At 37.0% G+C, this 13879-nt stretch overlaps 1 protein-coding gene across 1 annotated transcript; it reads left to right on the top strand.

Moving 5' to 3' along the window:
* The first annotated feature begins 5665 nt into the window (after nt 1–5665).
* LOC135690846 (uncharacterized) lies at nt 5666–13752 on the top strand. Its single transcript, XM_065208525.2, has 5 exons — nt 5666–5886; nt 8791–8910; nt 9759–9828; nt 11357–11475; nt 12443–13752. Exons 1-5 carry the CDS (start codon nt 5787–5789, stop codon nt 12913–12915), a joined length of 882 nt encoding a protein of 293 aa, XP_065064597.2. The 5' UTR covers nt 5666–5786; the 3' UTR covers nt 12916–13752.
* Nucleotides 13753–13879: the final 127 nt, after the last annotated feature.

Genomic DNA, 13879 nt, shown 5'->3' with positions numbered 1-13879 from the left:
TTGTGCGTTACTTGTTCGGGGCTTAGGCCCTTTGGCCTAGCCCATCGCTCCATCAACGAGCTGGTTATTAACTGGCTCTTCACCGTCATGACAAGAACCCTTATAGTTACACATTTTCCGGACATATTTACGTAGTTTGAGGCTCGAGAATTCTTGATTATGGTCTGATTTAAAAACAAATTTCTTCAACTAGATACAACAAATTGTTTCTTAAGCCTAGGCAAAAAGACTGGACATTTTAGTGGTCAGGCACTGGACATTGCTCACTTTGTTCAGCGTGTCGACATCCAGAAAATTTTGATTCTGGCAAAACGACAGAACATGTCTAATAAACTTTTTTCCTGTTGAAGAATGCGCGCGGGAAAACTGGCAACAGGACGTCTCTTTACCTTTGAAAATACACTTTTCATAGCCCTAACTGCACCATCGTATGAATTAGAGTGATTATCGAAGAATGGCTAGGACTGCTAGGTTCATCATAATCACTAGCCTGCGCGCAGACTCGCGGAGGAGAAAAATGAGATCATTTTTCTCCTCCGCTAGTCTGCGCGCAGGCTACACAATCATTTGCTCTCGGCCATCGCTTTCCATATCGGAACTAAATCGCTAATCTCTTTGCGACACTCCTGCTTTTCGTCGGATTGAATGTTAATGTTGATTCCATTTTTGCGCGGTGTTGACTAGGAAAGCGTGTTGAAGATTTGAATGTGGAAAATAAATAAACGCCAAATCCAATCTACTACATCAGTTGCGCGTGCGCGAACTGGAAAATGTTCAGTGGAGTGGAAAAGCGACTGAACATTTCTCTTCAACACCTACATATAAACAAAAGAAATTAAATTCTGTCAAATCGACTAAACAACACTCAACATCGCTGAACAAGACTGGACAAGGTGGCAAAAGGACGCAATATTTACGCTGGACATTTGTTCAGTGCATGTTCAGTGAAAATGTCCAGTCGTTTTGCAGGGGCTTTAGAACCCTCGGGAGTGGGTACCTTGAAATATTTAAAGGTGTTGGAATGTGCCATTATTCAGAGGAACATATTTCTGAAAAGTGCCGGATCATCAGTATCATATTTTGAAAAATGTGTCGAACTATGGGTACCATTGGAAGAAACATGCAGAATTATGGGTACCATTTTGGGAAAATATTGCAAAATGATTAGGAGGGAGTTTTAGTATTAGCAATGTCCAGTTAGAGATGAAAATATGAAATGCAATATTGAGATTTTGGGAAAAAGACTTGGGCAAAATTTGTTTGATGATTTTGTTGTGCTTTAAAATATTATTTGCTTTGCAGAATTACAAGATGGCACGTCTCCGTCCAAAATTAAGCTTAGCTACCCCTCAAGCATAGAATACTAAGTAGCAGTTTTACGCTGCATTGTACGCAAGAAGCTGGGAGATGTTCTTACTTAGTTAATCGAGCAAAGTCGCTGTTGACACAAGTGCACACATCCTTCATCGTTCCATCTTGTAGTTTCGAGAAATTTTCCTATACATTAAGTCTTCTATTTACATATGATTCGAGGTTTTCATTCATAATACCTTTCTCAAGATTTAGATGTAACTTTTAAATAAAAGGTATCAGAGCAACTTGATTTTGCAAAAGGCGATAACTTACAAAACAAGTCTTTGCCTCTCTCTTTTTACACAAGCTGAACCAAAGAGTAGACACATAACTATTTCTTATAGAGCTGCATGCTCAAATGTACCTCGATGAGTTTCATTGGTTGCATTTTTGCAATGAAAACATCAATGCATTTGGTCACTGCTGGCCCCTCCTTTCTTTTCTGAATCTCCTTCTCTTCCTGCAATTCTCTTTCCCTGAGCTCACTTCAAATGATTCTCTGAGGGCCTCTGAGGCTCTGGCATTCCAACTGCACTGGGTAATTCGCAAAAAGTAAAATCTACCGCCGGGGCAATAAATGAAGGAAACGTATTCCCAGTTCAGCTAAAAAAGAAATTTTTAGAGCCCAGATAATTTCGAGAAATTTTTGACTTGCACGTGCCAATCGAATAAATTAAATAATATAAAATCCATGGTTCTATGATAGAACTTCTTTTGAATGCATTAAATTCTATATATATTTAAGAAGTTGAATATGTCTAGTAGACTTATTTCAGAGTTTAAATCTATTAACATAACCTTTTTACAGAATACAAATCCACCATTGTCATTTATAAAAAACAAAATTATTCTGAGTAACGTATACTTCAAATTGTGAACAGTTGCTATTAATCATTAACAAAGTTACAACAGTTATAAACAAATTATTAACAAGCTATGTAAAAAAACCATTAAAATGGAACCTACACTATTTAAAAATATGAGCTATAGACTCAATGCAGCTTTACCATTCATAATTTCTTTCCATTTTTGGCTCTCGTTCATTCAAATCTTGAATAGTCATCTTCTTGTTAGCATTCACCAATATTCTCAGCTAGGTCCTAAAAACGCAAAGAGCATCTGGCTTGAAAGCTCGTTTTCCCCCGGAATCCAGTCAGGGTCAAAGAAGTGGGTCAAAGCTAAGATGTTAAAAGATTTCCCTCACCTCAAATGGTAGTATTTCTTGACAATAACCCTCAAATGCAGAGGTGGTGCCAGAAATCTTCCGACGGAGGGGCTGGAGCTTCCGACAGGGGGGCTAAATTGACTAAAATAAGCAGTTTTCGTACGCTATTTTGTCAAATTTGCTCCGACAATAACCTAAAATTTCCTCCGATGGGGGGCTAGATGCTTCCAACAGAGGGGCTGTAGCCCCTCAAATGGTATGGTAGCATAAGAACCGAAATTATGTACTTGGTGGCATCCATTTCTTTGTGCTGGCCTGTGCTCGCCTGGTCCTACTTTGACAAATTTCTTCGCCATTGATTGTTGTTGATTCGGTTATGATAAAACATTATATTTTGTAATGTAATTATTTGTAAAAACTTTTGCAATTTATTTTATCGTATAATTTTAATGCTATTTACTGTTATTGTTGTTGCTAGTTAAGTTTATTATTTGTTTGAATTAACAGGGCCGCCGGACGCAGGTTTGAACAGGGGGGGGGGGCCAAAACGAATAAAAAGGGCACAAATATCTTTTTTTCGAAACATTAGTAAGGGCCAAAAATGGTACAGATTTCATGGTAATTTAGAAATTTATAAGAAAATGACACACGTTGGACATAGTGAGAATTATCTTCGCTGAAAGTAGACATGCCTATTTAGTCCATTTAGGGAGCACACACTCTTGAACATAACATAGTCAATGAAAAAAATTGACAATAGTTTTTCTATTGACTATGATCATACTTAATTGTATTGTTTTTTGAGAGTTTTTTCTATGCATGATTTGTACCTCCATGTATGATTTATACCTCTATTACAACACGCTGTACTTATTTTTCCTTATAGTTTGCAGTGTAAGTGGATTTGGCCCCGGGTAAGAAGCAAGCACACATCCTTCTTTTAAACTTGTGGCAGGCGAATTATACTAAACAAGTGTTCAAACATACCAATGAATCTAACCCAAAATATGAACTGAATGGAATTTTGAATTCTTAGTCTTTATATATTTCAATGCCAATTCCAATCCCTCTCCCTTTCAAAGCAAAGTTTCAGTCTCTATGATTATCGAAAGCTCGTTCGAATAATGATTTTAATTTTTTTGATTGTACATTTAAACGATTTAGTCCCCCTTGGTATTTGCGCCTTCCCATCGCCACTAAAACACATAATTTGCTCGCCTCCATGGAATATTTTTTTAAAGCTACAAAATTTTACAAAATGTTTAAGTCATCTTTACGCAAACGGCTGAAGGTGCGGGCACATTCTTCACTGTCATAGAAAATTTAATTTGCATCATTGATTAGGTTTATTTCATCAGTCTTATGAACGAAACAAGTTTTAAACTCTCTTTAAACCTGATACCGGCGAGCTCAGTCAGTTGGTCAAACGTATTACATCTGACTTCAAAAAACTCTGAGAAAGGAAGGTCTGAAAGCTAGAAATCTGGGGCATAGAATCTGCTTTATTAATCAGTCAGAGAAAACACAAAAGAGAAGGAATTTACTGATATGATAATTTTTTAGGTAAATCGGTGGCATTAAGAAAGAACAACAAATTTAGCATCTAGTCTTGTATGTTGTTCTAATCCTAGATAAGAAACTTAATTCTTTTTTCACGTTTTTGCTAGCAAGTACTCATTGCAGGGACACAGCTTTTTCATGTTCATAAAAAAATTTAACACAATGTTATGAAGTAAGCAGTATGTTGTAGTTATAGTTTTACAGCTGCCTGATTTTGTTAACATATATTAAGAACCATAAGGGATTGTTGCTAAAATCATATTTAGTGATTTCTGCTTTTTAAAGGACAAGTGACACACTTTTCACCCCATCTTTTCTTTCCATTAACTTATAGATCATCATTTAGAAGTAAGTTTTTCCTGGTTTAGAACAAAAAATTCTAATCAGGGGGCGCAGGGGGCGCGATTTTGCTTTTTATCACGTGACCCTATGACGTACATTGTGATAACTCGGAATTTTCCTGTCATTAATAAAGAGTTTACGAAACACGACGCGACAGGTCCAGAGGAACTGAATTCGTTCAGAAGCGTGTTGTAAACATTAATATTGTACTGTATACCAGTAGCAGCAATAATAAATTATCACAATCTACGTCACGATGTCACGTGATTCAATTCCCGCCATAATTTGAAAAGGGTTTTTAAGTAGGAAAATGAAATCAGAAAGGAAAAATATTTCAACAACACTCTCATACAGCATTTTACTTTGAGTTAAAAGAAGAAAAAAAATTGGCGCCAAAAGCGTGTCACTTGTCCTTTAATTTGCCTAGACATAAGTTTAAGAAAAGGAATGGTTCTAACATTAATCGGTATAAAAAATCCCTGCACAAGCTTGAATATTCTCAGTGAAAAGGGTTACAAAATTTTGGCAAAGTCACAGAATAAGGTACATTTTACTTAACCCAGAATCAGAGATAGGGGTCCAGTTTCTACTTTCAGGAACACACACGATATACATTGGACCAACTGTCTGTGCCCGCCGGGTACTTGATGCGGACCTTTCAGTGATGCATTTGTTGCTGAAGATATACTAAAGAAATTTTTTCGCGAAACTGGCTGTCTCCTTCACAATTAATATTGTTCATCACAGGAGCTTGCACTTTTTGCATCTTTCAGTGAATGGTCCTCCAACAACGCCCAGATTCAAGTTATTTTACTTAGCTTCTAAAGGCAGAATATCTGGCAGTGAAAAAATACACGCAATATATTTTTCAAAAAGGGGCACTTGTTTATACTTTTTGCAAATAGGCCCCCCTTGCTCCTGCGGCCCTGATTAAGCAACTCCTTACGATTTAGAAAAAAGTGCGAAAAGTGAAAGTGAGGTTTCACCTATTTCCACTTTTGTTATCAAACATGGAAAAATGAAATTTAGCCCTTCGTGTTTCTTCCAATCGGGCCTTTAAGGTTCAGAGAGATTATTGTTTTGACTTTTGTGGCGTATCAAATGGTGATTATTTATGTCTATAATGTATTTGGGCCTATGGAATGTATGGATCCTTGAGTAAATCTGATGATACTTTAGAGAGCGCTAACCACTTCAATGTAAGCGCTGGTGCAGCCCGACACAAGTGACGGAAGCAGATAACAATGGGAACTGGTACAGAGTCAATACCATTGTCAAACCGTATGTCCTTCTGTCAACATTGCAAGCGTACAAACTGTGACCTGCCGCTTCCGTTAGTGACTTCCTCGCTGCTGCGGAGAAGTTAATGGCCGGGATTTGCCTCGGAGCTGAAAAGATGGCAACTACAATAGCATTCATTTTCAAATGCCTGTTTTTATGTCTTATATTAAAGATTTCAAATGCAAGTAAGTACAACGAACATTTTTCGACGCTTAGCTATGTCGAGATATAAGAATTAATAGCTTAGCATGTTCATTTTTTTTTACATAGTTCCTACCATGTTTGTTGTCATTTATTCTCCATGTAATCAATTGAAGAGTTAAATTTGTAATGATTTGAACAATTTGATTATAAAAGTTTCCTTGTTAAGGTTTAGTCCAAGTCAATCTCGAAATTCCATAAACATTAACTGTAGAGTATGTAAGGAATGATATAACGAAATTATCACAAATGTTAAAGTTAATGAAACACAAGACAAATGATGAGGGAAAACAGACTTTCTAGTTTTCGATACTATGCCAATTTGATTATCAATTGCCTACAGAGGACTTACTGAATTCGAAGGATGGAAAACACAGGAAAACACCCCTTTTGACTGGTCCAAATGGTTCAACATCGAGAGTTAGGCCTGCCTGATAAAATGTGCTAGATTGGACAGGTTTTGCGTTTGATATTGAAACCTTACGCGCAGTGAATGAAACACTTCAAAATAAAGAAGAGGCTCAAGGACTCTTGGCAGTTTAAAAACATCTTTCAATTACTTTGCGTGACTTTGCTTCTCTCAAGAAACAAAATTCACAAGGCTGCCTTTTATAAATTGATTTACAAGCACAGTCAAAACGCAAACTAATATAGGATGATCATATTCTTATTAGTTTTAAAGAATTATTTAGGAATTAAGTTTTTAACATATTTGTAACATGGGTCGTTCAAAAGTCCGAGACAGTCACCCATTTTTCTTCCGACACTAGATGAAAGGGAAAAATGTTTGTGTCATAATACTGCGCAGGGGCACTGGTGAATGCTGAACGTAATGTGCTCAAGGAAGGGGGGAGGGGGAGGGGTCCTGTTAGTCTGTGAAACAAATTTGATCGTGGAAGGATTTTGACCATGTAAGGATTTTATACATTGGTGTTTTTGCAAGCATTAATCGTAACGAGATATATTCAAGTTCTTTGTTACCTTGTGATCGTAAGCTGCACGATCTTACTTCCACCATTTGCTAAGCTGTCCTAGCACAGCATTGGACTTCTTGCCCACAGAATTTCAAATTTGGATATCAATGGCCATCAAACTTTGTTAGAAAAAGGAGGAAATACGATATTCGAGAACATTCCAGCAACTGGTTTCGAAGTTCAAATCATCCTTAAAAACGGAAGGCAGCAACGTGCCGCCAACGATTGTGAACCAGCTCCCAGGACGTAGCATTCCTCAGGGCTGTTTTCTTGGCCCTCACTTTTTATAACAACCTTAACGTCTTTGGAAATTTCTAAGGTAAGCATGTTTACTGTTGAAGTTCAAGTGACTTTGACATCGATGCATAGGCGCCGACTCTTATTTTTCCTGGGGTGGGGGGGGGGCGGCTCAAAATTTAAATTAAAAAAAATTTAAAAAAGTTAAAAGGTAGAGAAATTCCCTGTCGCTTTAATAACGTAATGCAACATATGTAGTATGTATAATAACAAAACAAAACATTTAAATAAAGCAGATATAACATCATGGTCTACTCTACAGTATCATCAGTTCAATTCTTTGATTAGTGTTTCTTCGATAGAATAAACGTGTTTTTTCAGACGGAAGATCTCGAGATAAAATCGTCTAGCAACTCATCAACTGGAATGCTAGGGATTTATTTGATTCAAATTATTCTTTAACAGTAGATAAATTTCACATTTTTAAGACTTAGAATATACATATACCTTCCTTCAGCTGTTCTGCGCTGGATTTTCAGCCTAGTGGCGGATTTCAAACTAAATTCCCAGGGGGGGGGGGGGGGGGCTGGGGTCAATTCCTAATTCATAATTGATCATTTCTTTGTAAGCATGCATTTGAAAAAATAGTGCCAATCCTAGAAAGTCAGGGTACCCTTATATAATCTAGTTACGTGGGCTCAGATATCAAACTAGTGAGAAAATAAAATCACTTATAATCATTGTAGGCGAAGGGCTTAACTGGAAGAAGAAATTCAAAACTGTCAAGAGGACAGTTTACAGGGGTCTTTCATCTTTAAAACGTTAAAAAATATACCTGCACAGTCTCAGTCCTGCAATGTTTATCGTGCTCTTGTAGAAAGACTTTCCACCCAGAATCAAAGAGGGAATCTTTTCAGCGTTTTCAAAACAGAGCCATTTCCATGCAGTGACGGACACTTGGCCAACTATTTTAGGGGCAAGCCAGATTTTTTTATAAGATGACGTCACATTTGGCCTTTGTCTTACAACAAAAGACCATTTTTTTCATAAACATTTGGGGCAGGCGACCGCACCTCTTCGCCCCCCAGGTGTCCGCAACTGTTTCCGTGGTCGATAGAGCCAGCGTGGAAGAGGAGCTAGATTACCTTTAGACGTTAGTTGATGGTCCAATGAATAGTTTGAATGTTCAATAATCTGCCGATGTTGGCTAAAGGTGGCCACAAAAGGTGTGTAGGTCACCATAAGCATATCGGTTGTCAAAAGGTTAGGGGGCTTAGTATGGTTCTTGCCCAAATATTATAGATGAATTGTAAGTGCCCGAATGGAGACTGAGATGCGTTTTTAACTGATTAGGGGGGCCGAAGCCATCCCACCCCCTATGAATCTTACGCCTATCAAGGTAAATTTCTGAATAGGAAAATTTTCTGTCTCCAGTTGGAATCAGAACAGTCTCTAGCAACAAATGTTACGATGAAAATAAAAGGTACAACAAAGGAGACCATTCTTTACCTGGTTGTTTTCTGAGTAGTGAGTAATGGAACCTTCATTGTTGTTTCTTAGCTCTTTGAAAATTAAAATTTATTAAACGTCAAATTTCCACCTTACGTGAACAATATCTAATACTTTCCGTTTCGAAATTCCGTTGTCATGGCTTAGCATCGAGTTCTTGTATTTCAGATCTTTGCAACAAAGTGAAATGCGAAAGCTCATTCGAGCGATGTGTTGGGAATTTAACCCACGCGAGCTGCATCTGCAACTTCGGTTATTACAGGGCCAGCGGAAACGGCCGATGTGAATGTGAGTATGCGCATAGTGCAACCAGTATTTTGCCTCTGTTCTGTTTCTTTTTCCTATTGAAGTGGTTGCTGTTGCTGTTTTTGCTGTTGCCAATGTAGCTGTTGCTTCTGTTGCTTATGTTCTTCACGCAAAACATAGCTCTATGACGCCAAAGTTTGTACCGCTCTGTTTGTAGGGCATCAGTTACTATTGTGAGACAATGTAGAACGTAATCTTATTGGTCTTATTCTTATAAATTTTGATAGGTCTGAACTGATAGGTCCAATGCTATACATGTAGGAAATCGTCTTTAAAACATATTGTTGGCATATAATTTTGTTTTCTTTAAAGAATAACAGTTTGGCAAAAATATGGGGAGGGGCACACTTGTTCTCATTACAACTTTAATCAAATTTTATGCAACGTCTACCAAATGAAATTTATGAAAGCCAGCTCGTTTAGCCCAATATCATCCTCAATGTTAGGGAGGGGATGGAAAATCACCTTAGGGACGGCTTCTTTCATGAGGACCATCGCTACTGGAGGCGTGTGACACCTCCCATAAGATCAAGTTCCGCTGCAAAAAAGACGTTTATAGCCATTTAGGGTTGCTATTGATGCTCAATAGCCGCTGTGAAGGAGGGTTATTATCACCTCTTAGTGCTCCTTTTCTTTAATGTTCATGTTTTAGAACTTGTTAACTACTTTGTTTAACGTTGTTTTTCTTTAATTTTCTTTTTGTGAAAAATGATTTAAAGAACCAAAACCAGTATTTTGTTAGAATTGGCTAGCTAAGGGATAACGTACAGTTCATAATTCATAATTATGTATCAAATCCTTGAAACTGTAACAAGTCTTATTTTTTGCAGTGGATTGTCAAAAGTTCTATTGCTACCACGAGGGTACGTGTAAGCAAGGCCCAAATGGAAGAGTGTGCAGGTATTGTATTTGTTGCATTTGTTTCTACTTAGCATCCGAAGGTAGTTCTTAGGACACTGAGAAGCTTCTGCTTATCGAGCAATGTCCTGGTCCTCTCGATGTAGCCACACCTCGTGATTCCTACGACTGGAATTACAGAGAGCTGGCGACTCTCCTCGCTCTGGGTGAAAGTTTGGTCATGCAAGGGACTTTGGTCTTTAGTGGCGGCCTCTAACAACTGAGTCATTCTCGCACCATATTTGCATTTGCATGCTTTCATAAACTTTTTAAACCTGTCTGTGTAACAACGGGATAAGACAACTTGTAGGCAAGAGGACTCTTATATGGCAGTCTCGACTGTCAATGGTAGTGCTCACTTGCAGTACTTTTGGATTAGTCTCTTTTCGTTCTATGTTTTTTGTAAATTGTACAGTAAAGACAGCTGGTTGAAAATGGCTAGAAGCCACCTATAAATCAGGGCCTATTTTAGTGTGCAGTATTACACACTTTGTGCAGTATTAATTTAAAAATGTGCAGTATTGATTTCGAAAATGTGCAGTATTGAATTTTGGGATTTGTGAAAATGTCTAATTGCCGCTATCCCAGATTCTCGCTTTGTTCACAAAATGTGAATTTTCCCCGTCAGTTCGATATAGAGGTCATGTAATGCAAATCTCGTATGACCATCAGAAAGACTCTCTTATCAAAACTTAAAACAAAACGAAATGACTAGAAATTTCCGAAAATTGCAACAACAAAATTTCCTATAAAAAATGTAGTTATAATTGTGCAGTATTAAAAATTTCTTAAAATAGGCCCTGCTATGAATAATTCTATGAATATGATTAACTCTCGATTCCAATACATCACACTCATGTCCTAGAATTTTTAGATCAATTCTAGATGATATGCATGCTCTTGGGATGCAACTGGAACTTATGATAGTGGTAAAAAACGTGTGTCATAGCAACAGATAGCTTAAGAACTTGTGCAACCAAATTTATTCTTTGATATTTAAACAATTATTTGGTGGTACAAAACTTGAAAATGGCTTTGAAAGAAGCAAACATTAGAGTAAACTAAATCTTTTCGTCTGACATTTTTCAGATTAGAAAACGTCAGAACATAGATCGAAAACTCTACACCAGGATATTTTTATATACCCAGTCTTTGATATGTATTTATGATTTGAGAAATTACAGAAATATTGTTGAATAATATTTAGGAGTGCAAATTTTCTGCCATTGTAATTTCTTAAAAAGGAATCATGTGGCCTTAAAGGGTCATAAATAGATATGTCTTACTTTATTTACATGTAGTATGTCTTACTTTTCAATCATTTTGAAGTATGTGAATTGAAACAATACATGAATCGACCATCTCTCGTCTTAACAGTTTCTAGTAGTGACTGCCGATCACCTCGCGATCTTTACACGCTGAAATCCATGCTCCATATGGGTAGAATGATCGCGGCCAGCTGGTTAGGTAAAGTATTTTAAGTTCAGGGAGCTTTCGTGGGAATAATTCTTTTATTTTTTTTAATGTAAAGGTGTGTCTCGCCATATTCTGGAAATCGTTGTGAAAATGAGAAGAAGGTTGTCGTCCAAATTGCTGTTGGTTCTTCTGTGATGGCTCTAGTTCTTATTGTTACTCTGGTATTGATTTTGAGTAAGTTTAATGCATTTATTTATTTCATTTCTGAGTCCTAAGACAATATTAGATGCAAAAGTTTTTATAAAGGGCAGTAGATGGAATTGTGTAGAGAAACTGATGCATTACAGGAGTTATTGACTCCGGGTGTGTTTGTTCGATAAAGATTCTAAGAAGTTTTATGGTTACTGATGATAGTATCAGTAACGAGTTTTTTCGCTTGCAAGTACTCTTTTCTAAAGGCTTATACATAGGCCATACGACTTCAGCCCCCCCCCCCCCCCTCCTCCCTTAACGGATGCATTTCCAAACTGCAAGTCTAGTCTACATCTAGATGTAGACTTATCCAATGGCAGCACAGTATTTTAGTAACAAATAAAAATGCAAGTCATCACTTTACAAAAAGATCTCGACATGTATTTCTTACAAGTAGGATCTGAAACTTTCATTTGACAAATTTCAAAAGCTGCATAAAGTGGGTGTCTCAATCTTTCGTTATTGTTTGATCACCAATCCCACCTTTGTACAAAACTGCTAAGCTTTTATGTTGATAAATATACCACAGTTCTCTCATTTTCAATCGTATCCTTCCGAACTTGGGCTTTGACAACCACAATTTTCAACCGCACTTTTTATCATGGCCTCCCCTTAACAGTTTTACCAAACATCCTTCTCCTGAAGCTTTCTTAGAAGGTTTATCTTTTCTGTCACACTTGCCCACAATTTTGACAGTAAGTGACGGATTTTTTAAACCACTGTGTCTCAAAAACCGACCTAGAATTTTTATTTTCTCTTTCCCATACTGGAAATCAAAATCTTCGGCCTTGTCTATATCTAATTGTTATTGGGTATTGGTCTTTAATTTTGTATTCAGCGTTAGCACTCTCATCTATTTAACTTTCATGCAACTGGCGATTTGCTGTTGCACATGTGTTTCTTTGACGTGTTAGATCAAATAGTTTTGTTTTATAATGACCTATTTCAGGGAACAACTCAGAGAAGAAAGAAAAAAGCCATCCTTGGGATAAATGCAAGCAAACTGAAGAAACATTCCCCGTTTTCATTTCGGAATTGGAGATAGAAGAAGGGAGAGACCGAGAGGATTCAAAGCCTTCAGAAAGCACTGAAAGTGCTAATAGCAACACTGTTCCAGGAGCACACCACACGTATATGGAAATAACAGATTTTGGAGCAGCGCAGAATGGGCCTAAGTATGAAGTTGTTGCTGACGTTAATGTAAATGGGTCTCAATCCGCTGAAAACGATGCAGGCTCTAGCATCTCTGCAGAAGCTGAGAAGGAGATCCAAACAAACGTCGACGAAAGTTGCAAAGTGAAAGAAAGTGAAGATGCTGCAAAGGATAATGTTGTCGTTGCTCATGCGTACGTAAACAATGTAGCCGAAGAAGACGTGAAGGAAGAAGAAAGAAGCTGCACAGATGAAGAGTCGAGCTTGTGAGCGGGGTCTCAAGTATTGATAGGTTATAGACCTCATGACTTTTCTCGGAATTTTAAATACTGTGACTAAAGGGAAGTAGTTTTGAATAGCTGATAAACTGGTTCAGGTATATAGTTGAAGGAAGTTTGCATTTTGCTTTCCAGAACACTTTGCTTGAATGTTTAAGCATTGAGAATTTTCAAACATGTTTGTGAATAATGTCAATTAGTTCAAAGTTTCATCAAGGATTCAGGGGGAAAATATGATTTTAACTTCTGGGTATGAAAATGAAATGTAATCATTTCTCTGGGACTTGGCCTTCCGTGGTAAATGAATTTTGATGCGTAATAAATAGATCATCGTTGAAAAACCATGAACATCAGAGCTTTCCTTGAAAAATGAATTAATATGTTTTGATTATAATTCATTTGGTGTTCCCAAAAAGTATGTTACGCTCTAGAATGGGGTTTTGTTTCATAGTTTACAACTTATGACGAAATTTTGTGATTCATTATTATTCTATCCAACTATTTTATTTAAAGAAAAATTGATTGATGTAATATTATTATGTTAATTATTGCGATTGTTAATAAGCCGAATAACCTGACATCTCGTGTATTTATCTACAGATTAGATTCAAGTTTGGATTTACAGTAGTTGATGATTTTATGGGTATCTATTAGACATTTCAAGACAGAATTTTCAATACAGTAGAAAAGCAAGTTTCGACAAAGTGGCATTTGTGCCGACAAACTTGATAGATGTAAAGTGTAAATGATTTAAGAAATACAGTTGTGATTTTTTTGATAAAGTTATTGAAATGAACTTGACGTGTTGAAAATCTTGACGTGATGTTTATTGCCGGTCTCTGATTTTCTTTGATAACAACTCTTGACTTCATCTTCACAGAATCTGTTAAGTTCGATTTAGAGTACATCCGATTTGCTTCTTTACTATGCGCATTTTCGTAGATGCTTTATTACGT

Source organism: Rhopilema esculentum, chromosome 4 (assembly GCF_057945365.1).
Source record: "Rhopilema esculentum isolate cy_ngs chromosome 4, ASM5794536v1, whole genome shotgun sequence".
Classification (NCBI taxonomy): Eukaryota; Metazoa; Cnidaria; class Scyphozoa; order Rhizostomeae; family Rhizostomatidae; genus Rhopilema; species Rhopilema esculentum.
This window is presented reverse-complemented; position numbering and strand designations above follow the sequence as displayed.